At 40.3% G+C, this 27,044-nt stretch overlaps 2 protein-coding genes across 2 annotated transcripts; one reads left to right on the forward strand and one right to left on the reverse strand.

Annotated features, from left to right (window-relative positions):
- Nucleotides 1-10,468: 10,468 nt before the first annotated feature.
- On the reverse strand, nucleotides 10,469-11,122 carry LOC306919687 (ras-related protein Rab-14-like; the record flags this gene model as incomplete). Its single annotated transcript, XM_079496241.1, has 1 exon — nucleotides 10,469-11,122. The coding sequence occupies one exon, from the start codon at nucleotides 11,120-11,122 to the stop codon at nucleotides 10,469-10,471; it is 654 nt and encodes a 217-aa protein (XP_079352367.1).
- A 6,039-nt stretch (nucleotides 11,123-17,161) lies between these two features.
- Nucleotides 17,162-22,074, forward strand: LOC306919688 (E3 ubiquitin-protein ligase pellino homolog 1-like; the record flags this gene model as incomplete). The annotated part of the gene is made up of 7 exons (XM_079496242.1): nucleotides 17,162-17,244; nucleotides 18,446-18,575; nucleotides 19,038-19,139; nucleotides 19,365-19,547; nucleotides 19,923-20,105; nucleotides 20,262-20,516; nucleotides 21,859-22,074. The coding sequence occupies 7 exons, from the start codon at nucleotides 17,162-17,164 to the stop codon at nucleotides 22,072-22,074; spliced, it is 1,152 nt and encodes a 383-aa protein (XP_079352368.1).
- Nucleotides 22,075-27,044: the final 4,970 nt, after the last annotated feature.

Consider the following 27,044-nt stretch of genomic DNA (forward strand, 5'->3'; position numbering starts at 1 on the left):
TAGGGATATCCCTTTGGTCTAGTGGTTAAGATGTTGGACTTTCACGCGGGAGACCTGTTATGGCAATCTGTGGGACACATGCTCAGGAAGACATAATAATGAGGCAACACAAGGATTCATAGTTTGGAAGTATTAGGATTTTACTCGAGTAAGGAGTCAGGAACTTACATGACCAATTCAATGCATCGGAAGACCCCAGTCTGACTCTCTGAGTAAACATAAGGCCACAGCCTTTATAGTCTCCACTCCCACAAGAGACATCCCCCAACATAGCCCAAAGGAATTTTGGGACAGTAACAAAGTAACCAACCAGCACCACAGGGGTGTCACAGATAAGATAACATCAGAGTGCAATAAAGGGGTATTATTATATGTTTGCAGTCTAAATTTCTATGACATTACCCCACTTTTAAACATTTAAAAACCCCTAAACACCACTTATCAGTACATCGCAGATGTAGGCAAAAAACCTGGAACCCAATGGGTTAGACAAACAGGGAAAATTCCTACATGGCCCTCATCATAGAGCGACCGCACACAAGGCCTACGATACACAGTGGTACAATAGTTTCAAACAAAACAAACAAAACAAGGCAAAGCCAAATTAAACATACAGCAAAACGTTGTAGCCCTCAGACCAAAAAACATCTCAGCACCAGAAAATGTCCGTTCAGAACTGTCCACTTTGCACACATCACAGACAGTGTACTGCAGGTGCCATGTGGTCCACACCGCACAGAGCAATCCAAACCGGAAGTAGCTCTTTCACAGAGCTCAAAGCACCAACGTGCATTACTTCCACAAGCTCCAGACATGTCGTGAGCTTGCAGATCGGCCATTTGACAGAACTGCACACGTCACAGCCTTCCAAAAGACCAGAAATTGTCACCGCACAGGTGATGATGCAACATCATTCAGAAACGGCTCCCGAGCACATGATCGCAGGATACAGAGTCCAGAGTGCTAACCGCACTTGATCCCCCCGTGTAGGGACATCAGCGTGGACACGTCGCGGACAGCAGACTAACCACTCATTTCTGAAAGAGAAAGAAAACCAATGCGAGTAATATGTCATTAACCACACCTAACCGGAGCCGGGCATTCATTCGAGATGGCCCCTGACCGTATATAAATCACGGGTCCTGCTCCGTGGGCATGCCCGCACAGCCCCCAGCCTGCAGGAGCAGTCACAGTAAACTCCTGGCCTATTTCGTCAATTATATTATGGGTAGGTGAAGTTGGGTCTGGAACCTAACCTGCATTAATCAATCGTACTTATCTTCTGTCCACAACAATCAGCTGGCACATTATTACCTTGTGTTATCTCAACATGGATAGGCATAATAAGCTTTGGCTTGATCATGTAACACAACTGTCTCTTAAACACGGAAATGTAAGTACCAAAATTAACTATTCATTCATAAACCAGTCTATACATACTATCATTCATTCAACCCGACTCCGCATCTAAGTGGACCTTAGTTAGTTGACTTAGTTGACAACTTCTCATTAATACATATTCCATATCATCCCCAAACGATACTTAGCCATGTCATCAGATCCACTTCATCATTCGTCATGTTATTCCAACACGACTCTTCTCATTATTATGGAGCTGAAAGAAAAACTACAACACCATTGAAAAGCCCTACTCTACCTGGATCACATTTCCTTCGCTATGTCATCTCCAGCTCAGATACAGTCACATTACTACTAATTTGAATGTTGATGGTGGACTCAATACTACGTAGTTACAGCAGCAATAACGTGTATTATCGAATTTCATTTACTGCTAGTCCACCACTTCTCAATGCCCTTTCTGACTCAACCAGGCAGCTATGCTCAGCTCTAACGTACAACTCTAACTCTCAGTAAGCATATGTGTGTTTGTGCAACTATCTATTGCGTAGATATCTTATCTCTGAACACATTCTTATATGTCTCTTTAGTATGGCATCATCAAACAATACCGTTGTTCAGAACTAATCGCATAACTGCAACAGAACATGATTTAGAACATCCTCCTATGCTCAATTATTCCACCAGGAAACATCAAGTTGTTGCATAACTTACCCACGTAATACTCACAGATTTTGACTTCCAAATCCAATGACTTCTGCAAACACAGCAAGATATTCGGCGCACATGCACACATGCACAATTTCAATTTCCGTCAGGGATTAGTCAATTTCGTTAGTAACACCATGCAAATCTGGATCGCTCCACCATGAACCTAAGAAAACTTGGATCAGAATATTCATACAGGAAACATAACAATTTTAGTACACTCTTACATACTTTTGTTTGTTTCAAGGCGTCCCTCGAAACAAACCCCTTTTATCACACGTATATGAATAATGTTTACAGTGAAACACATACCTTGTCCTATTTCATATACACCATATACTTCTATTTCTCATATGATACTCCACCTTGGGGTGTCCAAAAAATAGATCACAATATGACCTATTTTGTCAATGGGTTCTTCTCTTCCTGCCCAAATCCTTATTCAGCTCATACCTGCTCTTACTACTGTAGCCTACTTATTAATGTATCCTTCTACTGATATGTTCGCACTATTGGTGAGATGCGAAAATACTTTCCGCTGTACTTTGCTTGTACTGTACACTGACAATCCGTTGAATCTCATCTCATCTCATCTGTGACACACATTCAATTTATCAATTCAAATTCACCGGTCTTGAAGACAAGAGTATAGTACAATGTAGCGTCAACCAAACCGTCATGCATCATTACAAATACTACTCAAATCAATTGTTATTTAACAAAACTATGCCTGCAGTATACTGTACTTGCATCCTAAGTAATTCTCTAAACAATATAATGTAGAGATTGACTGATTTTACACCGTTTCAACTTCTAAGATTTTACCTTGATCACGACCTTCATGACTACAGGACATTCTTTAAGAATTATTCTATCTTAACTGTCCTTATTTGAGTGAGCGTAATTACTGCACACACATGCTGAAGTGATTCAATGATCTATCTCACTTATCTAGTACTATAGGCCTACTATTGAACTCCACCAATGTATTAGTATTGTAGTATCTGACCCTGTGCAGCTGATCATAGTATGCCTTTACATTCTCAACATAGCATCACCCTCCCCAGGCTAATCAAAACACAGCTGGCCTACCATCATAGAGATAAGAAACACAGCTGCCCTGAGGCTTCTTGCAAGGTTCAACCAGGTCAACCCAAATTCCTTGACAATAGGCTACTCCTAAAGCTTGATCACAATCTGATCATGTAAACAGGTTACATCAGTACAGTATGTCTTAAATTTAACTCATACAGCCAATACATCAATAACAGCCATGTAATCAATAGACCTTTTTGCTAAAACTACTCATAACTCCGGCACCACTAATTAACTAAATTAACTTGTACTTTCACTATACCTTGGTCTGAATTTTAGCCGAATGAAGCCTCTTGGCAGCACTTAAACGTCTATTCCCAGAAGGGGGTTTTATTGACCATGTCACAGGAACTTAGATAAGTGCCCTGAAACAGCTGGAAATCCCTTTGTTTACTGATAAGATAATTTTACGGCCTGCATGGGACACAAAAAGTCAAACTCTGCTTTTAAGAGTTTGCCAGTTGTCAGTGAGATCACAGTATTTATCACTACTATATTTTAGTAAATACAACCTATTTTTGTTTTATAGCAGCCATAAGTGGAACAAATGCAACTCTGTAGCTACTCACTATCATTCGATCCCAATGTACACCTGTCAGCTTCACCTCACCCCTCCACCATACTGCAGAGCCACAAAAATAGCACAGCTTTTTTCGCATTCAGTTGTCACCAACGCGTACTCCTTCATGTCGGGATTCCGATTCAAGAATCTTTGTTTCCTTCAGATTCCGATCGTATCATTGTCCAGTGATCCCCCATCACTGTTTGCAATGTCAGTGCATCAATGTCCAATGCTAGTGACCAATGTCCAATGTTCAGTTCGTTCTCTTCTCAACCCTGACACAGAGTTGCCCCCTCATACTGGAAAAAACAAAACCAGTAGTTTGGACCCGTCCATGTGGTACCCTCTTTCCAACGGAACAGGATGAGGTGTTGTCGACAGCCGTACATTGGCCCGTACATTTATTTTTGCATAATATTGCAATCCACTGTACACTAAAGTTTGCAATTATAGCTGCTATATTCTATTCCATATTTAACTTTTGGGTTCCTGTCCTTCAAATAATGTCATCAAATCAATCACCGTCACAAGCTATCAGCATGTGGGCATACTCATTTAATTTTATGCCTTATTTGGACTTTCAAAATTACAAATCTGTATATACTTTAAGTCATAGGCCTAAAATTACAAATCTGTATATTACACTTTAAGACATACTGTAGATTACAACCCAAACACAAACCGGGTTCTCAGATCCTCGCAAAAGATGTCACCAAATCGAACATCGTCACACTATTCCTATTTGCCAAACAGTGACTGCTTGTTAGCCTGTGTTAGGCCTAAAGAAGGTTCTTAAAGGCTAACATGTTATCCTCGATAAATGCAATCACTTGTATCAGGCAGATATCTTTTTTGTGCACTTGTCATGCACTTTAAGACATACAGTACAGTACATGATCAGGTCTCTGGCTCAGATACCACAAAACTAACTTTTGCCTTCTAGGTGTTGGCCGTGGGCTTAGCCAAGTCAATCTCCTTCAATAAACCACAGGGGTGCAAACTCAACAAATGGTTGCTTGGAGCTGATAATCTGTAGACCTTTACAAATGACAGTTACAAAACGTAACTATCTTGGGAAGTAACCCTTTACATTCTCATTAGGGAACACATACTTACAGATGTTCCCTTATTAAAAACCAAATACCTAATTTACAATTTACTAATGGCTTGGTCAATGTCTATCTATCTCAAGCCGAATGGGCTTTCCTGTCTTTTCTTTCTTAAATCCTGCCACATGCTGTGGTTCACTTTTCTCCTCTCCTGCCTGTAATAAAACTCATTACAACAGGGGGGTAATTATCTCACAAAACAGCTTGACCCACCCCCCGGCTAAACTGATAACCAAGGGTTAAGAATAGTTTAACAAACACAGCTGGTTTTAGCTAGCTTAGGGCTCTTTAATCAACACTATTCCTACCTTCTCACTACTAATCAGACTATATTTTAAACAACATGCTTATAATAACTAGGTTTGCGCGCACGCAGTAGATCTGTCATTTTAAAAAAACTTTCTTTCAGTCTCAAGTAATCTTTATCTCAATCTCACTCCACTAACTGTCACACTGTCCAATTTACTATTGAGCAGACGCTCTTAATTCAGAGCGATTTACAACATGAATATCCAGGGGCATACTTATACATCAAGCTGCGTATATTACAGAAAACAGGCGATAGCCTCCTATACTGTATGGTGCATGGCTTAGCAAGGCTCACTTCTCTAGGAACTAAAGAGCCACTTCATTTTAAACACTTAAACTAACTTTTAATATCAATCAGGGCATGGCCTGCCTGGGGAATTTAGATTAAATTCTTTCTACATTTTAAATTTCACGACAACTCCCCTTGAAGGGAACCGTACAGCCCTCAGGGGCTAGCTACCATGCCATGTTAAGGATAAATAAGTCTATATTAGACAGTCACTTGATCAAAATGAAGTGATAACTAGTAAACCAGTCATCGATGCTACTCTTTCATCAAGGCTACTATTAGCCCCACACTCAGAATAACTGAGTGAGGTAATAGACTAAAACTATTTTGACTACCATTTTCACCTTGACTACTCTAGCCCACATTTCGACACAGAAACTGTACATAATGCACCTAAATATCTTCTCCAGGCCCTAAAAATGTTCTTCACAAGTTTGAGCATTTTCACTCATACACATGTGTACACTCACGCTTTCAAACAGTATACATTGAGACATATGTACTCCATACACATACTGTATTCACTTCCTTATTTTTATCCCTATTTGGAACTATTTCCATTTTCTCGTCTCGAGAATCATATGACATCATATGATTTAAAACGTATTACTTTACCTTAATATATCTCTATATCAATTCTCATATCTTCATTTTCATTCTAGGCTGTTAACTATTTAACATCCCTTTTTCACAATTTCCTCTCACACTCCTTTTCTGTCTCTCACACACTCACATACAGCAGACCACTCCATTCAACACTCAATCAGTTTTCATGACAGACCATTCACATTCATTTTCAAATGATATATCCATACATAGCGCTTCACAATTGTTTTATGCTTCTGTTAGCAAAGGTACCCTAGTATAAGGCGAGGATCAACCTCCCTTCTCAGTAGACAATACACACACACACACACACACTCTGGCTAGCCAATTTTTTGTTGCTTCATAAAACAACAGGATACCCCAGGCAGGATCAAGTCCCCCTTTTTAGACAGCAGGCAACGTAATGAGTGATTTATTGAATAGACTATTCTTTTTTCCAAATGTACACTGGTACCATTTGTCAGACCTCCTTGTCTAACCATCTTGAGTCATTCAACCAACCAAACACTGTTCCTCCGTCTCTCATGGCATGCACATGAAAGGCAAAACTTTCGTTTCCCTCTTTTAAATAGGCCATCAAAAAATGCCTATCGTGATCACAACCAAATTTCATCACTAATACCTTAAAACCCCGAATAAAAGCAATACCTCATTTTCTGAACATCCAAACAGACACCCATATACGTACTTGCGCACGTCGTCGGCCCAGCCCGAAAGAATGAACTTACTCACCAAGCCGACGACCGCCAAGTCCAGCATTTAGCACACCATCTCGGTGGAACCTCCAAAATGTTATGGCAATCTGTGGGACACATGCTCAGGAAGACATAATAATGAGGCAACACAAGGATTCATAGTTTGGAAGTATTAGGATTTTACTCGAGTAAGGAGTCAGGAACTTACATGACCAATTCAATGCATCGGAAGACCCCAGTCTGACTCTCTGAGTAAACATAAGGCCACAGCCTTTATAGTCTCCACTCCCACAAGAGACATCCCCCAACATAGCCCAAAGGAATTTTGGGACAGTAACAAAGTAACCAACCAGCACCACAGGGGTGTCACAGATAAGATAACATCAGAGTGCAATAAAGGGGTATTATTATATGTTTGCAGTCTAAATTTCTATGACAGACCCGAGTTTGAATCCCGGGCGTAGGCTTATACACACACACACACACACACACACAGATGGACAGGCAGTGTTGATCTTGAATCAGATTAATCTGCAAAAGCCAACAAATGTTCAGAGTTGGGGAACATTTTAATAAAAGTTCAATGTGAACACTAGGGGGTGGCATGGCATCGCCCTCCCCTGAGACCCCACAAGACGGCCCTGGTCAGGGGAGGGAGGGGTTTGCAGGGTTCAGAAAGAACATCCTCGATCGTGTCTCTTCTTGTTATGCAAATAATGCAACACCAACACAACACGGTAAGTCAATGAATACGTATTATCGCAGTGTTGATTTGGTCATCTAAAACTATACCCCTTTTCACTGACGAAAACTTAAATATAAAACAAAATACAAACTAATCTATAATGACTAAACCCAAGCCAATAAATATATACCATTAGGCCTACATACCAAATTAGGCCTATACTAATTTGTAATATATACAGATTTGTACCAAAATATATTTGGGCACAACTACAAATATACACTTTTGTCGACCAAAATCAACAGTAGGCTAGATTTATAGTCGACTAAAATATGACTAAAACTAAATTAATGTTTAATCAAAAGACTATGACTAAAACTATATAAAAATGTGTTGTCAAAACAACATGAGAGGAGTTGAATTGCTGTCTATCTTGAGGTGGTTGCAGGAATTCAAGGGGACGGCTGATACAGATAAGAGTGGGAGGATGTGGTGTGGACCTATTTCTGGCATCCAGATTGATCTTAATCCTCTTAGAAACACATGAAGACAGGGTGGTCATCATAGTGATCTGTGGGTGAATTGTCTCAATAAAGTGATGATTGAATTCAAATCGTTTGACCATGCATGGAATACTTGCATATTGCAGTATATTAGAATATAATAGAATACTTGCATATTGCTCTCCCGCATGCATGACTTGCCATGCTGTACTGTCAAGGAGGTATGAAGGTATTATTTAAAAAAAAGGTGTGAGAACTACTGATTTAGAAGGCATTTTGTAGAATCGTCTTGATGGGTTAAAAGGAACCCTGCGGCTAATAAGACAAATATGTCTTAAAACATTATACTTGCCCTCTACAACTAAAATAATAAACATAAAAAACCCTTAAATATGTTATTTCTTTCTGTCGCAAGTTGATTATGTCATATGTCCATGTGTGGTCTAGCCCTATGGCATGTATGGAATGAATGTGCTAATAATAAATAACTTAACTAAGGTTAATATGAGCATCAAAGCAACATTTTAAATACTTTTTATTAGCATTCCATATATTCCATATCGCTGGATGACATCATCAACTTGCGACAGGAGCAGTTCCTATTGAGTGAAAGATAATCTATTTATGAAAGAAATAAAATGTTTAAGGTGTTTTTATTTTTTTATTTTAGTTGTAGAGGGCAAGTAGGCTATGTATGTTTTATGGCATATTTGTCTTATTAGCCAGGGTTCCTTTTAAAGCAGAGCAATGGTTCCCATACTTTTCAGGTAGAGAACTAAAAGAGATAGGCTACCCAAACTAGTGAAAATAGCAAATATATCATCAAAGATCACTTCTTAATTATTATAATTTAATTTGTTTGTTTGTTTTAAATTATATTCATTTTGGTGGTCCGAGCCAAAAAGGTTGAGAACCCCTGGCTTAAAGGACCCGCTTCAAAATGTAAAAAAAAGTAGCCTAAAGAATAAACTTTAGAAACTTTAGAAAATGATCGACCAACAATAATTTAAAGCAGGAGTCTTCAACTGTGGGGTCCGTGAGGGGATCCTCGGAATATATTTGTTACATTAACCACTTGAACCCTCGCATTCCTATTCTGAGGAGAACATTAGCCAAAATTAGCAGATCTACAACACCTCACACTGTGAATATGAGATAGTACTTTATTGTCAGTTTGCATTGAAATTTGTCTTGCGACCCATGCAGCCTTGTATGCAACACATACACCTTACACACATTTGACACACGAAACAGAAAAGAAAATACAATTACATAGCCTAGCATAAAGGCAAGAGCAAATGTCCACAGGTGTAGTCTAGTCCTGGCCAAAATCCTGATTAAGCCTCAAAGTCGACTGATGGACAAAAGACCTCTTCAGTCTGACCTGCTGGAACACCATATCTCCTTCCTGAAGGCAGCAACCTATACTCTCCATACAAAACATGGCAAGTATTAGAGGTGATATTCCTTACTAACCATAGGATGCTAACTTATAGTCTCTGAAGGTGTTGTCCAACAATCTTTGAACAATGTTCAGTTGTTGCAGACAAACATCCATACCAGGTGGTACTACATAGGGAACACACATAATAACAGAAGAAGTGAAAAACAAAATAATAATCCGGCTACTAGCACCAAAGGATATTAAACGTTGAAGGAAATAGATTCTTTACTTTACTGTTTATGCAGGAGTAGATGTAACTGTTAAATTACATATTTGGCAACCAACATACTGTAAGTGCACAGAGGAAACGAGATGGCACCATCATTGGACGGTACTGGCATCTAGTGGCTAGTACCTGTAAGTACAACAGTTGAGTTGTACTTCTGAGTCATGAGCAGTGTTGTTAAAGTTACTCTTAAACAGTAATTTATTACTACTTAAAAAAAGTAATATAGTTACACTACTTATTACTCCCTGCCAAAAGTAACTAGTTACTTACAGTATTACTTTACTTATTACTTTTTTTCCCTCGTCCCTAGTAATTGCATATTTTGTCCCCAAAAGTCTTACTTTGCATTTTCAACATTAGCAGTCCCCCCCCCCCTATTCTGCAGTTTATTTAACTCTGAAAAGTGTACTGTAGTGTACACATGATGATTGGTCCATTTGGTTCCATTTGTACACTCATTGTCTGTCCATCCATCCATCCATCTTCAACCGCTTATCCGTAGTCGGGTCGCAGGGGCAACAGCTCCACCAGAGTGCTCCAGACTTCCCTCTCCAGAGCAACATTAGTGACTTCCTCCTTTGGGATCCCGAGACGTTCCAATAGGCCAGTGAGTCCATGTGTTTCCTCCAACTGTGCCTTGGTCTGCCCCGGGGTCTCCTCCCAGTGGTTGTTGTAGATCGGCTATTTTCAGAGCACCCGTGACCCGAGTGATAAAATGTAGTACTGGATCACTTCTCCACTATAGTCCCTCCCTAACATTTTACTCTAATTTTTATTGGCAATATAGTCTTGGGCTTCGTCATCATGCAGTAGCTTAGTTTTTATTTAGTTTCCGTTAGTGAAAACAGGTAGTAGAAGAATGTAACACTGCTATGCTAGCAGCTGCACCTGTCTCTAAGTGTGTGTGTGTCCCTACTGAAGGTTATTGCGGCCCCCTGTGGGGCAGATTGTTTATGTTGAATACCAGACTCGGCAGCATTCAGGTCGGGGCTTCCTTCCTGAACGCTCTGATAGATCCTCCTAGCCGCTTCCACAAACAGATCCTGGACGTTCTCGTTGGTCTTGGCGCTGGCCTCCGCAAACACCAGGCCATTCTCCTCGGCGAAGCGCCTGGCCTCCTCGTAGGTCACATCTCTCCGGTCCTCCAGGTCCGCCTTGTTGCCGATCAGAAGGATGACGGTGTCGGGGTCGGTCAGCTCCCTGGCGTCCGCCAACCAGGCTCCGACTCGGTTGTAGGTACTCCTCCTGGCGATGTCGTAGACGATGAGCGCGCCAGCAGCTCCTCGGTAGTAGCTCCGTGTGACGGCCCGGAAGCGTTCGTGCCCCGCCGTGTCCCAGATCTGGAGCTTGACGTTCTGACCGCTCACCGTCACCACCCTGGTGCCGTGCTCCACCCCGATGGTGTTAGGGTAGTCCACCGTGAACTTCCCCTCCGTGAATCGACGCATCAAAGACGACTTCCCCACTCCCATGTCACCGACGACGACGAATTTAAAGATATAGGAGTAGTCGTAAGGCGCAGATGACATCTTGGATCCTTTGTTTATTTTTATTTATAATATATTTTTTGGGGGGTTGTGGTGTTGGAATCAAATAAGATGCTAACAGAGAACCAGCGGTTAGTTATTGTGTAATAAGTAGGTTTTGCAGTAGTGATGACGGTCAAGTCCTCAAGCCTCAATGTATGAACTGAGGGTCTTGATGTGCTATTATACTGTGCTGCTGTTCAATCATTACCATACACAGTTATTTGATAAGCCTATACAGCCTGATCAACCAACTTTTCAGCTGATTTAATCATGTACATTTCTCTGACTATCAGTTGATCGAAGGGCTCTCTCTCTCTCTCTCTCTCTCTCTCTCTCTCTCTCTCTCTCTCTCTCTCTCTCTCTCTCTCTCTCTCTCTCTCTCTCTCTCTCAAATCAAAGGGATTTGATTGGCATGAGAAAACATATGTTGCTTATAGAAAACTATCTTCTTACAAACCCATACAAATTGTACATTTGCTGAAGATATAAAAAGCTATAAAGTTAAAAAGTTATATATCCAACGTAGGAACCTTTGAAATAAATGGCATCAACAATGTTTTGCATCCACGTCACTTTGTATAGAAACCCTATTAAATATAGTACATTTTTATAGTACAACACTAGCTGGCTGGGTTAGTTAACAACTTGATCATCATATATTTAACTTATGATGTGGCGTGACATTATCAGCATGTCCGTTATGCAGTTTCCATGGCAATTCTGCTATAAGCTAGCCACATTATGCTGTCATACATACAGTACATCATAGACACAACATAGTCAAGTGTTCTGACTGACCATGGTGGGCCTTTTTCAGAGCATGTATATTTTAATGGTCGAACGATCAATGTTGTTCAGGCTGGGCTCAATGGAACCAATTAAGGTAGTAGGCTATACTATAAGTTCATATTTTTCTGCATCACAAAGAGATGTACCATGTTTTTTTCTTTTATTTCACACAAATGTTATGGATTACATACAATTTACGTTACGTTAATGGTTACATTAACGGTTGCGCCCTTCTTTGTCTTTTGTTCAGGGTTGACTGCAGATGCAGTGTTCTCAAAAAACGTAAAGGAAGACTGACAAAAAAATACTTGCTCACTGCATGAGACATCTTAGACAGAGACCAAGAAAATAGTATTTATTTTATTTTTAAATGCTCATAGTGCACTCATTGCTATGTGCTCATAGTGAGGGACCGGGGTGCATACCATTTGCATTGTTTTACCAATTGTTCGGACTGCTTGCAATCACACAGGTTGAGAAGATCTGTCTAAGATTCACATAATGCCATATTCTAATTTATTTCTTTCCTTTTACGTTTGACAACTTACAATTCTATATTGGATATCAGTGAAGGCCTATTTGGGCTAAACTTTGCCCAAATATGGAGATGACTGATGAAATACTGTAGCAGTGATGTCATAGAACGTACAGCATGACAGTAATGACGTCATGCACTGTTCACATGACGTCAGAGAGCAACATGGAAGCCACAATGTTATTAAGCCCAGAGGCAACAAAGTGGTTTTAGCGTTCGTCCCAGTGGTGTGATATGTCGTGTTGCATGCCGGCACATGGTGACGCATGGTGACACAACATGGGTCTACATAACGTACGTCTACTCACCACTGTTTGGTTGCAAGGAGTTGCATGCCGACCCATAGGTGTGGTTGGGGCTTTAGACAACATACATGTCAAAGACCTTGGAAGGTAGCCCACAACTAGTTTGGTGTTGTCGGTGCTACTGGTGGGCGGGCACACCACCGAGTACTTTACTTGCACACCGATATATATTTATACTAGACATTTTTGTGTGGCACACGTTCTTATACGCAGGTTAACAATACTTTAGTCAGCTACAGGTGTTACAATTATTATTATTATTATTATTATTATTATTAAAGGACCAAGCAGTCCTGAAAGGACTTGGTATATATAGCTCCGTCGCACACAACCCTGTTACACAAGTCATTCTTCCCTTCATAAAACGAATGAACTGGCCCTTTAGTGCCTAACCCTAACCAACAGGAAGTGGCATTATACAAGTCTTGTGAACAACATGCTACAGAAAGAGGCAATTTCAAACCTTATTTTATAATCTTTTAGAGTCATTTTTACGTCTCATATGTGGTCGTAAAGCTGATCAGCTCAACTGTTACATGGAATAAAGATAGAAAACAATTATTTGTGTCATTCATCATATTTCATCATATTTGTAAAAGTATGCCATAAAATGACATTCAGTGTAACGTTAAGCGTTTATAAATAAAATAAAATTTGGTCTCAGCTCTCCTAACTGTAATAAATGTGACACAGAAGTTGGTACATATGCACATATGCTTTGGAAATGTACTAAGATACAGGTGTTTTGGAATGAGGTGAAGAATGAGCTGGACACCTTGCTTGGATATAATTTGAACTTGTCACCTCTCCAGTGTGTACTAGCAGCTAAGGTATCGAGTGCAAGGACCAGACACAACGCCAAATTGGTTGGAATACTCTTATACATAGCGAGGAAGACTATACTCAAGCTTTGGATTCATAGAGACGTTCCTACACTGGATGATTGGTACAAGGAGGTAATGACTGTGGTTCCTCTGGAGAAACTGACTTATCTCCTCCGTGATAACATGGAAGCAGAGCCGGATTTACCTTGCTGAGGGCCCCCGGGCTGGAGCAAATTTGAGGGCCCCCCTTGGGGCGCGCGGCGAAGCCGCGCGTCCCGCGATTTGGCCGAGCGGCGTAAGCCGCGAGGCCGAAAAAAATTTGGGCTATTTTGTTTTCATTTTGGGGTACCCAGGCCCCTAAAAAGAGAGGCAGGCAGGCAGAAGCTCTCAATGGTTTAACCATAATACAACTAAATACAATAACAATACACACATTTCACTTGAATTGGATTTCACTTTACAATTTTATAATTCAGCCCACCCTAGCCCAACGGTAAGTCCGGCTCTGCATGGAAGGGTTCACAAAGGTATGGGAACCAGTCTTAGATACAGTGGACCCTTCTAGACTGTGCTTCAATGTACCTTATTGAACGGTAGTGAATAACAAAGACTCTGGTGACCTGTAATGTAATCATGTCAAGACTGTGGTGTACTCGTTTTGTCTTTTTTTTTTGTGTTTGTTTGTTTTTTGTCTGTGCATTGTAATGTCCGTATTGTGATTCTTGTTGTTTTCCTATGTTGAAAAAAGAAAAATGTGTGGTTCTATATACATTGAATTGTGATTGAACAGTTGTGAAATCTCAGAGCCTCAATAAAAATACAAATAAAAAAATAAAAAATATAAATAAAATAAAATGACGCCCTTTCTTAACAATCACAAGGTTGTATCAATGCTTAGACTGTCAGAATGTTTATTATCTCTGAGAAATTACATTTTATTTTGATTAACACATATTGCCATTACAACGCACAAGTTGTTGATTTTATATACTGTATATATAAAAAAAACTTTACTTAAATGTTGTAAAGTAGTACAAACAACATAAAACAAAGCTATTGTCATGAAACCTTTGTTGCACTGAATGACAAAAGCTTTATGCTGATTGATTGATTGATTTTACATACACATTGTAACAGATAGTATCTCTTGGCCGTCTACACTACAGTATGTAAATTAGCTAGCTTCAGCTATACAGACTATCCTTACTTTTCATATGCATTTTATATTTTATTATAAGTATGTTTTCTGCATTGCACTGGAATTACATGTTTTTGCTCCAAAGATTACTAGAGGGAGAATCAGAAAAGGTGAAGTAATCAAATATTACAGGAAGATTTGGTCACCTCAGCACATTTGTTATGAGTTATGACACATAAATGATTAACAACATGCAATATGTTTTTAAATGACCTCTGTTGCATTGAATGGATTAACGAACATTCGGATAAACGCTGATTTACTGTATTTTTTTTTTAAAGATTTGTTTTTGGCCTTTTGCCTTCATTGATAGTTACTAGTGAAAAGAGACAGTGGGAGGGAGAGAAGGGGAGAGTAAAGGTCATGAACGGGACTCGAACACGCAACACGCTGTCAGGCAAGAACCTACATGTGGTATGCACCCGGACCACCAGGCCATGCAGCGGGGGCCCCTTACTGTATGTTTTTTAATATTTTCTAGGTACAATATATTGCCCATTTATTTATATTTTGCTGAAAACAGCACAATTATGCCATGAGTGTATTTTTGGGATTTCAACATTTCAACTGGTCAAAGTGACATATGTGTTCGGCATGAGTCAAGGCACATATCTTAAACAAGATCCATGGCTTTAGGACAGGTATGTAGGTATATGTATTAGGGTCAGAAGAAGAATTTTCATAAAACTGCAATTTTCATTGGCTCATAAAACCTTCATTTTTTCATGTGGATTTTTTTACTCCCGATTTCTTTGTCCGTATAGGTCCATATCCATGTAGAAATATTTGTCCATTTTGATCAAAGATACCAGTTGGAGATAGATTTCAACTTGTTTTTTCCTATAATTTAAAGGTCAGTTGATCAAAATCTTGATCAAAATCTTGATCAACTGGAAATCGCCCACTTCCCCTTCTCACACTCACTGGATTAGGGACACCTTGTACTGTGTAAAACTGGAGAAGATTAGACACTCCTTAAATGGTTCTTCCGATAAGTTTGGGAGGATATGGGGTCCATTCTTTCAATTCATTCAGAATTTGAATCCGTCTCTGCTTGAGGATGTGTGAGGTCTGCTGGACTTTTGATTTAAAAGTAGCCTATACTTTGATTGGATTGCTGTGATGTAATGCGGATTATGGATGTATCGTGTACTTATGATTGTTTATAGGATGTTGTGTACTGTTTTGTCTGTTTTTGTCTGCCTTTTATTTTTCAACTTTTATTGATCCTGTATTTAAGGTTTGTTTGTCTGTTTTCTGTTGTCTTTTTTCTTTGGGGTGAAAATTCAATGTCTTTATTCTTGTACGTTATACTTGTGGGGTTTATTAAGAGAAGCTGTTAATGCCACCATTATTTTCCAACTCCAGTATTTCAATAATGCTTCTGTGAAAAAACCAATAAACAAAGTTATATATAAAAATAAAAAATAAAGACTGGTGCTGCACCCACTGCATATAGAATGAGGTAGAAACTGAGCCACACTTCACTGAACAACAAATTGAGTAAAAATAAAAAGTATTGAAAATTGGAAATACTCAAGTAAAGTAAAAATACCTAAAAATTTTACTTAAGTACAGTACTTGAGTACATATACTTACTTTACACCACTGTAATCAGTGTGTGTATTTCTTCACTGTCCACTGTGCAAACTGAGTAACACATGAAAAATGTACTATTTAATAGTCAGGTTTCTATACAAAGTGACGTGGATGCAAAACATTGTTGATTCCATTTATTTCAAAAGTTCCTACGTTGGATGTATAACTTTTTAACTTTATCTTCAGCAAATGTACAATTTGTATGGGTTTGTAAGAAGATAGTTTTCTATAAGCAACATATGTTTTCTCATGCCAATGAAATCCCTTTGATTTGAGAGAGAGAGAGAGAGAGAGAGAGAGAGAGAGAGAGAGAGCCCTTCGATCAACTGATAACTGTCAGAGAAATGTACATGATTGAATCAGCTGAAAAGTTGGTTGATCAGGCTGTATAGGCCTATCAAATAACTGTGTATGGTAATGATTGAACAGCAGCACAGTATAATAGCACATCAAGAACCTCAGTTCATACATTGAGGCTTGAGGACTTGACCGTCATCACTACTGCAAAATCTACTTTGAGAATCTGTCGGTTTCTTCCACCCCACTGTTTTTGGATTGACTACTAATCAAGTAAATAAGGGCTTGTGCTTCTCCTTTTGTTATTTAAGTTAACTGTTTTTGTGTGTTTGTGGTGTTATGAAACCTCACATGTTTATTTTATTTGTTCTCTTATGTGCAGGTTAAGTGGGGCATAAAGGACAGCAACAACCACTAGACTTTAAAGCAGTCGACAGAGTGTTTCGCTATAGCTGAGAGCCCTGCACCGCCCACCCTCTGAAGCAAGCACCAATGGCACATTGCCAAGAAAACAACTCCTCAACGGCCTCCATCGAAGCAGGCACAGTGAAATATGGGGAGCTCATTGTCCTGGGGTATGAAACATTCATTGAATAGGCTCTATGAACAGCAGCCATATTGGGAAGAAATTGGGCCTCTTCCTTACTTTTTGTCCCGCTATTTTGTATTGCAATGTTTGAATGTGAAAGTGGTTACGTTTTGTCTGCTGGTTTTACAACTACTTAACCAATGAAAAGTGTCAAGAACTTGTGACGTAATCATAACTATGTTTTTTTTGAGTGGTGTAAACCACTCCTACAACTGGCTTTGTTAGTGCAGAAAAAATGAGCATGGTTGCTATGTTCACCCTGTTCACCCGGGTGTGATTTCATTACGTCAGATATGATTTCATTACATCAGACAGGCTATATAAGACCTTACACCACTCAGTTCACACAGGTGTGATTTTTACATGTACTGAAACATTCCTTTCCTCCTGACAATGACAATATTGTAGTTTGAGTGTGAATTGTGTAGTGTATAGAGAAGAGATAGATAGCTTGTTCAAGGGGAAGGCAGTGTTCCGAATTAACTTGTTTGGTTTACCAAGCACCATGATGGGTATTAAAACAACAGATAAGGCCTGGGCCATGGCTCAGTGGTCCAGGCACCTTGGCTGGTAATCCAGTCTGGCAGTGTGCCGCGGGTTGGACTCCCGATCCCGACGGCCTTTACTGCATGTCTTTCCCCCCATCTCTCTCCCCATTTCCTGTCAGCCTACTGTCTGTCCCTCCATCAAATATATAAAATAAAGGCGAAAGCCACAAAAAAAACCCATTTAAAACAACAGATAACTCTGCTGGTGTTGACTGCCAGCTCTGGTTTACAAAAATGTTACATATGAGACAGATGAGACAGACTGTAGCCTCTGGTCACTGTCTCTCTGTGATTCTGCCTAAAGCTTGTAGATCAGTTAGTTATTTGGTCAAATCATTTCAAAGAAGAAGCGTTGTCAGTGAAAATAAACAAAGGGGGACTTGTGGAAATTAATGTTGACAGACATAGCCTCTCAGTCGCAGGCCAAATATGTATATCATATTATCTGCCCGGCCAAGTTGATCCTGCGACTCTTCGCCATCAATCTCCATATTATGACACCGGCATACACGCTGTTCCAAGATCTGAACCAATCTCCATATTATGACACCGGCCATGCATACACGCTGTTCCAAGATCTGATATCTCGCTTTATTAATCCCAGCGCGCCCAACACTTTTCTTCATCTTCTCTTCACAGGTATAATGGCTTCCAGCCCAGTGGGGCCGAGACCAGGAGGAAATGTCAATTCAGTTTGTGCCAGAGACCCAAGGCCAACGGTGTGAAACCAAGCACTGTGCACATGGGCTGCAACCCACAGACAGCTAAGGTACAATCACTGGTGGAATTGGGACTTAAGTAAAAGTAACAATACCACAGTGTAAAAAACAATAGTGCAATAGCTGATTGGCAGCAGTGTTATAGCAGTATTTAACACTTCAAATGGCCATACTTCAGTGACCGTTGCTCTTATCAGTGCAACATAGGACTAGGTTTGAAGATCACAAAGCAGTGCTACTATACTTGAGTAAATATGTAGTTACTTTCCGTCACTGTCTACAATCCACTGCACTACTACTGTACATTAACCACTGGAGACCTATTTCAAATATATTGAAAATAGCATAACTATCTACAAGCTCACAACGTGTAGTGATGTTGTGATTTGATGAATTGTACCTCAATTAACATACACATTTTACAGAGCAACTTAATTCCACTTGTGGTTGAGTACTATTTAACGTTTTGACTATTTGATGTTTCTAACAGTGAACTTCTCTGTGTTCCATAGGCGATCAGCATCAAGAACAAGCACAGCATATCCTACACTTTCTCCCAAGTCTCCACGGACGTGGTGGAATACGCTCCTGACAGGAACACGGACATGTTTCAGGTCTGTAGGATCCGTTATCAGCGTTATGCATATGCTTTGCACTATACAGCGAGGCACACAGCTCACAGAGCTTGTAAGCAGATCTGCTATTTTAGAAGTTTATCTTTACTTTTTTATGTTTACTTACTGACATTCCATAAATAAGGACACTAGGGTGAATGTGGTTAATGCAGTGTATTTAAACAACACGGAATGTGCAACCCCTTGTGTGTTTGTCTATAACAGATCGGGCGGTGCGCGAACGGTCCCATTGACTTTGTGGCGGTGACGGACACAGGGCCCGACAGCCAGTCAGTTCTGAACACCATCTCACGCTATGCCTGCCACATCATCTGCCAGAGGAGCCCACCCCATGCCGCGCGCATCTACGCCGCCGGCTTTGACTCCTCCAAGAACATCTTCCTGGGTGTAGGTTATGAAATGTCAGAATAAATGTTGTGTGACTGTGCAGTTTCACAACTCGTTTGACTAATTTATTCATTCATTATGAACAAATGCATTCAAAATAGAATATATATATAATAATATAACCTGGGCGATCATCACAGTGCGTTGCAAGTCTTGTTGTCAGCTTTAGATCTGCTACTTTTGAAAAAGTTTGGTGCTACTATAAGTGCACGTATTTTGATGGCGATACTTTTTTACTTTCACTCATGTTAAAATTTGAATACAAGACTTTTACTTGTAAGTTGTAACATAGGCTATAGATTTTTGTGGTATTGTTGCTTTTACTTAAGTAAAAAATCAGAGGATTCTTTCACCACTGCCTTCTTCCCCTCGCAGGAGAATGCAGTTAAATGGAAGACACGTGATGGACAGATGGACGGACTGTCCACCAACGGCGTGTTGGTGATGCACCCGCCCCGTAACTTCACTAAGGACTCCAACCTGTGGAGTGAGATCTCGGTGTGCGGCAACGTCTTTGCCCTCCGGGAGACCTCCTCGCCTCAGAAACGGGGGAAGAAGGTGAGGTCTGAGCCACGAGCCAGTTATTGATCCCCGGTGGTCCTGGGAGAGATCACACTAACGAGATTACAACGCCCCTGAACACACTACTGTGTTATATATACACTCGCATTCTTGTCAACAAAAACATCAACCAGATCTTATGTTTCCGTCCAGGTGGACAGTGCACACTTTCAGGAACTGATGGACGGCTCGCTGATAGACCTGTGTGGTATGACCCTGCTGTGGCGCACGGCCGAGGGCCTGGTGCGCTTGCCCACCACGGAGGACGTGCGCTGGGAGCTTTATGCCGGGCGGCCCTTCCCCAGCCTGCGCCGCACGGAAATGCTGGACGACAAGCAGTCCTGGGCCTACCTCCAGTGCGGTCACGTACATGGCTACCATGGATGGAAAGGTCGCATCGAGGCTCAGGTGAAAGTTGGGCCTGAGTCCTGTATAATCCTTAATTTCCATTGATCCATATGAATTCATCAAGTTGTGAAAATATCCTATCTAAGGGCTCACAAGGTGTCACATTGCGACATGTCGTGAGCTTATAAATAGGATATTTTCCCAAATTGTTATATAGGTCAGAGTCAGGCATTTCTTTCCATATTTTAGTAATAGTCTTTGTAAGATATTTGTCATATCTTCCTTGTGCAACTTTTGTTTACAAAGCAAAAGCATTTTTTGTTTATATTACGACTACCAATCATCAGCTACAGTATAATGATGCTGACAAACCCCTAGGTCAGGAGCATGAGTGAGTGTGAGTGTCACATGTGCCCATGCATGCATAATTACATACTGTGGACATAATGTTGCTGTACCATATAGCTCATTCTGTACATACTGTGGATGTTGTTGAAATTAAATAACATATTAACTGTATTCAACAGGATGGTGCTGGCATTGTGAAGGATCCGCAAAGAGGCGAGCTAGCTTTTATTGTCCTTAATTGTGCAGTTCAATTTGAGATTTCCGAAAATATTTATAAATGACTTTAGGACTGGAACCAAGCCACCCAGGCTCCCGGTGAATCATGACACACAACAATTGATTATATAATATACTTGGTTGGTGATGGCTAGACTGCACTCTTGTGTCACAGACACTTTGCATTGCATATACTATAATAAATACCCTTTTTTGCAGTTTTCAAATATTTTTTGACGTACCCAAAGAAAAACATATTCATTATGATTCAGTTTGTCCCCATTTTGAATTAATACTTTATTAACAGTTTGCAAAAAACAAACACAGAAGAGTACATTTTAATAGAAATACAATGGTAAAAGCAATTCATTTAAACATTTAGTGACAGACAAATATACAATAATATGCAAAATCATGTAAACAAATACTAATCAAAAAGAAAAATAATTGTGTGCGTGCGTGTGTCAGCGAATAATAATCAGTGAATGATGTTTTAATATGTTTACTGCCTTGATCTCTCCTCAGATGTGTGTGAACTCACACTGGATCCAAACACAGCACACACAAAGATTTCTCTGTTTGAGAACAACAGGAAGGTGACACGTGTGGAAAAGGATCAGAAGTATCCTGATCACCAAGACAGATTTAAAGACTATGGACAGGTGATGTGTAGCGAGATTCTGACTGGACGCCGTTACTGGGAGGTAGAGTGGAGTGGAGGGGTTGAGTTAGCAGTGACATACCGAGGCATCAACAGACAGGGTGATGAGAGTCAGTTTGGATATAATGGCAAGTCCTGGAGTCTGAGATGTAAACTTACACTGTGTGGCGCAATCAGAAGAAACCCGACCTCCCTGTCAGCCCCTCCTCTGACTCCGGTAGAGTAGCAGTGTATGTTGACTGGCCTGCTGGCACTGTGTCCTTCTACACAGTGTCCTCTGACACTCTGGAACACCTGTACACCTTCCAGTCCAAACTCACTGAAGCCCTCTATGCATGGTTCTGGGTTGGGTGGTCTGACTCCTCAGTGAGGATGTGTCAGAGAGAGGAGTAGCACCCTGTGTCCTGCAGCAACACTGTTTGTGTGTGTGTGTGTGTGTGTGTGTGTGTGTGTGTGTGTGTGTCCAGTTGCTTGCAGTTGCTTGTATTTTTTAAATTCTAATCACTCACTATGCTCATATTTTGTTTACTATATTACACGCAGAGTTGGACAAGAATGTATCCAAATGCTAATGATATGACAATAAACTTCTGTTCACAAATCTGTTCATTATATGTTTAAATAAAGAATTATGATAAATCACATAACTAAATCGCATGTACGATTTATGCTGATTATGATTACGATGTTATTATATTTGTCCCTTAATGCAGTGGTTCTCAAACATTTGCATGTCAAGGACCCCAAATAAATCTATATTTGGCCGCGGACCCCCTTCTAAAACATTTTGTTAAAAACTAATAATAATAATAATAAATAAGTGTAATTCATTCAAGATAAAAAAATAAGATGTATAAATATGGATAAAGAGGGTCCCCCTCCACCAAGGACCCCTGGGGTCCAGACTGAGTCGCATCTTTAAATTCTGATTTTAAATAATTTCAAATGAATGTGATTCAATTTCAAATCTGATACTTTTCATAGGTTCAATATTTTATAACACACACACACGCAAGCACGCACGCACGCACACACGCACGCACGCACACTTTTCAACATGACCCCCTTTTTTGTGACACGTTGTTATTTAGCTTGTAGATCTGCTCTTTTTGCACCCACGCATCCGGACTATGGGATCCTGTTAACTGCTGCTGTTGGCAGAGCAGTATAGCAATTTCTTTAAAAAAAGAAAAACGTTAATAAAGAGAATATGCAAGTATAATCAATGTACAGTGGCGTGCACAGACATTTAGAGGGACAGGTGCTCAAGTGAAAAAAGGCCACCTTGTGCAGCGCGTGGAACCGGCCGGTTGCCTTAGTTAATATTGTGAGATTTATAGATTTTTGGGCATAAATAATATATTAGAAGCTTTTTTTTTTATCAAGAATTGATCAATGTCACCATGGTCCACATACTGTACACTGTACAAAAGGGCACATTGCTGTCCAGAGGGCACGGGCAGGTGGTGCTCTAGCACCCCCTAGTGTCTATCTGTGCACGCACTGTCAATGTATGTATTTTATTAAACAAACAACAAAAAAGCACAGTATAGGCCTACATATAAGGTGAACATGACTGATGGAAATATTATTTTGAATTGCAAGTGTCATTAAATTAATCAGTTTGATAATTAACTTCAAAGGACAATATCATTAATTAAGGCATCGTAGTGATCACTGGTCATCGCCAGATGAGAGAAAACCATAATAATATCATTAATCACAGGCTGAAAGATATTATTTATTTTAGTTCTTTAATATAACTCAGACATAAAATGTTATGGTTCTGATTGTTACAAATGGACAAACATAGCAGCTCGGTACATCGAATAAAGTTAATGAAAACCTAACATTATACTTGACTGGACAGAGGGAATTCCAGTGTACATGCACCCGGCAGCTAACATTTTGGATGTGTAGAACATAGAACATTAGTTATCTAAAGATCAACATCCTCATGAGGCCATACACATTGTTTTGTTTATTTACACCTTTATTGTGTACATACAAAAAAATACAATATTTATATTCAAAAGGGGGGCAGGGGCATTATTGCGACTGTAGGTCACAGTTTACTATAAAAACCTGCAAAACCTGTCAGTCACGCTAAAACCTGTCAGTTAGTCCGACCGTCAGTCACGCCTTGTGACACGCTCCATATATGGCTGTCTCCATATACAGTATGAAGATCACGACACTAACGTCATAAAACCCTGAATAGCCATACATGGAGAAGACTAGATTTGCATATATGGAACCGGCCAGCAAATCTACATCTGACCTCAAACCTCTTGCCTCAGCTGTCGTCAGTTCTGATCAGGTGCAACGGTCCCTGGGAAATGGAGTGCGTTGCAGCAGCCTGAGCATTGGCATGTCTCTTTTCACGCTGGCTCCCTGAGACACAACTTTGAGAGCATCTCGATCCAGGATCCCCCGTCCGCGTCCCCGTTTGTGCATAGCTCACATCATGTCATTTTTTTTTGCAGATTTAAGCAATAAGCCACTAGAGGTCTCAGGAAGAACGGGAGGTGCGCTCATGATCACGGCAGCAGAGCCTATTTGTGCACTGCTGCACGCGCACCTGCAGCCCATCAAGTATAATTTATGCTTCGTCCCGCGATGGTGTCGCGCACGCAGACCTCTAAGCTCACAACAATCACATCCGCGACGCGATGTGGGCTTGTATATCAGCTGTTCTCTATAAACAGATAAATGTCTCCTAGGGTGCACCTCACTAGCCAACACACAAGAGGAGGTTGAATGGACTGAAACCAGCGCTCCCCAAAACAACAGGTTTGGATCCAAACAACAGATCTCGAGATCTGTTGGGAATTGATTACATGAAGTAGTCACCCGTGCAAAATATTTTAGGGTCTGATGATGCTGAATATATGGACCTTGATGTGAAAAGGGTTTGCACATGCCTTTCACTAACATTTGAGTATTTATACTTTTAATTAGGAAAAAAGGGGAAATGCAGTACTTCCACCACGACTGTACTGTATACTAGTGTACATTTTGGCCCAGAAGATGCATGTGCAATAGCAGCATTAACACAGCAGGTGGCAGCAAATAATTAACTTACCCATATGTGGTTACTAAATGCAAATACAATCTCATTGATCTGAGTTTTGAATCCCACCCAGGGTTTACAGTTGCATTTTAAAATACTGAACTTGATCTGTTTAATATTTTTGCAAACTTCAATATCTTATCAATTTAGCTAGTATAGCCTATGTGGATGCTTACGTTATGCTTACATTATAGTGTAGACATGGTGCATGCATGGTAGTGTAGACATGGTACTTTCAGCTTCCCACCTGAGAGCGATGATAAAATATAGGGGAGAAAAACAAAAGAAGAAAAAGAAAGCAGCCTAGTAGAATGGTATGGCCCAGTGTGCAGTATAATGAGGATGTTTCAACATGCGCCTATAGTTGCCTCAGGATAGTCATGGTTGTGTCACTGTGCAGGGAGACCACACAGCAGGAGGAGGTTGAGCTGCCTCAGGATAGTCATGGTTGTGTCACTGTGCAGGGAGACCACACAGCAGGAGGAGGTTGAGATATTACAAATATTTTGTTATCGATCAGATGCAATATAGGCTACTGTACCTTCACCTTTTGTCCACAATACCATGCTGTATTGATATTGGTACCATAGGAAAGATAACAGGCAAACTTTGATAAAAAGATAGCAATTCTTCTACATTCTCTAAGTGTGTGTATTCTTGTAAATTAAGTAATGCAGATAATTTGACTCTTGAGAGCGTAAAATGAAACATTACACTTGGTTTTCATTTGACCCTCTCGAGAGATAAAGATAAGGGTCTATAGATCAATTATTTGTAATTTGTTTACAAACATTGGCGCACGGGTGACTACTTCATGTAATCAATTCCAACATCATGGTTGTGTCACTGTGCAGGGAGACCACACAGCAGGAGGAGGTTGAGCTGCCTCAGGATAGTCATGGTTGTGTCACTGTGCAGGGAGACCACACAGCAGGAGGAGGTTGAGCTCAGCCAGTGGTGGAAAAAAGTATACTCAATTGTTTTAATTAAGTAAAAGTATCAATAAAGCAATGTAAAAATACTCCAGAATAGCCCAGAATTCAAAATGTACTTGAAGTACCAAAAGTATTACTGTGAGTACTAATTGTGCAGAATGTCCCATTTCAAATTTTCAAATGTATACAACTCTTTTGAAAATAGCAGATTTACAAGCTCACAATGCGTTGCAACACAATGCATGTGAGCATTGGTGGACACGGGGCCAATGATGGTAATTTTAGGAAGACAATTGTAGTCACTAGAGGCAAAATGCTACACAAATCCTACAAAAGTTGTAGATTGGACACATTTTTGCAGAAAGAGGGGCAAAAAAAAGTGAGTGGGCCAAACTATAGACCATCGGAGAGCTCCCATGCATTAACCAAGTGTTTTAAGAATTAGGATTTAAGTAGTCTGAATGAAATGTTTGAAATGTTTGCAATTATTGATCAATGTTTGATCAATAATACACAACTGTTTTGGAACAGTGAAAACCCCCTCTCTATAAATATAAAACGCACGCACACACACACACACACACACACACGCACGCACGCACGCACGCACGCACACACACACACACACACACACACACACACACACACACACACACACACACACACACACACACACACACACACACACACACACACACACACACACACACACACACACACACACTCTCTGTCTGTCTGTCTGTCTGTCTGTCTGTCTGTCTGTCTGTCTGTCTGTCTGTCTGTCTGTCTGTGTGTCTCTCTCTCTCTCTCTCTCTCTCTCTGTTTTGATAGTTCAAAGACAGTTTGAGGAGTCTTGGCGTCTCCCTTGATAGTGTATAGTGCATTATGTTGAATTGCTCTGCATTATGTATGGTTGCTCTGATTGGTGAACCAATATTCTCCAGCGGTTGCTCTAAGCGAGGAGGGAGTCCCCTCTAGACCAGAAAGCATGCTGGCTAGGCCAGGCTAGGGGTCAACTATCCAAATTAAGTAAGAGCAGAGGAAAGTGTCAGGAGTGATTTGTGACAGAATGGTACCAGCGATAGTGACAACAAAGATTGTTAATTTACTGTGATTGATTGATTGATTGATTGATTGGATAGAAATGTAAAACAGCAACAGAGTACAGTCAAAAAGGGATAGCATAAAATAAGTCCTTGTGGTCTTGTTTACATTCGGGCCCTATGCAATCAATTCATAAACATGCCATGAAAAATAACAACAAAATTCAATGTCATTACAAAAACAATAAAACACTATAGTGGAAGGAAAATAGAGGGGGTGCGGGTGATCACATGTCTAAGGGAGAAGGAAGT

This window comes from Electrona antarctica, assembly GCF_951216825.1.
Source record: "Electrona antarctica genome assembly, chromosome: 3".
Lineage (NCBI taxonomy): Eukaryota > Metazoa > Chordata > Actinopteri > Myctophiformes > Myctophidae > Electrona > Electrona antarctica.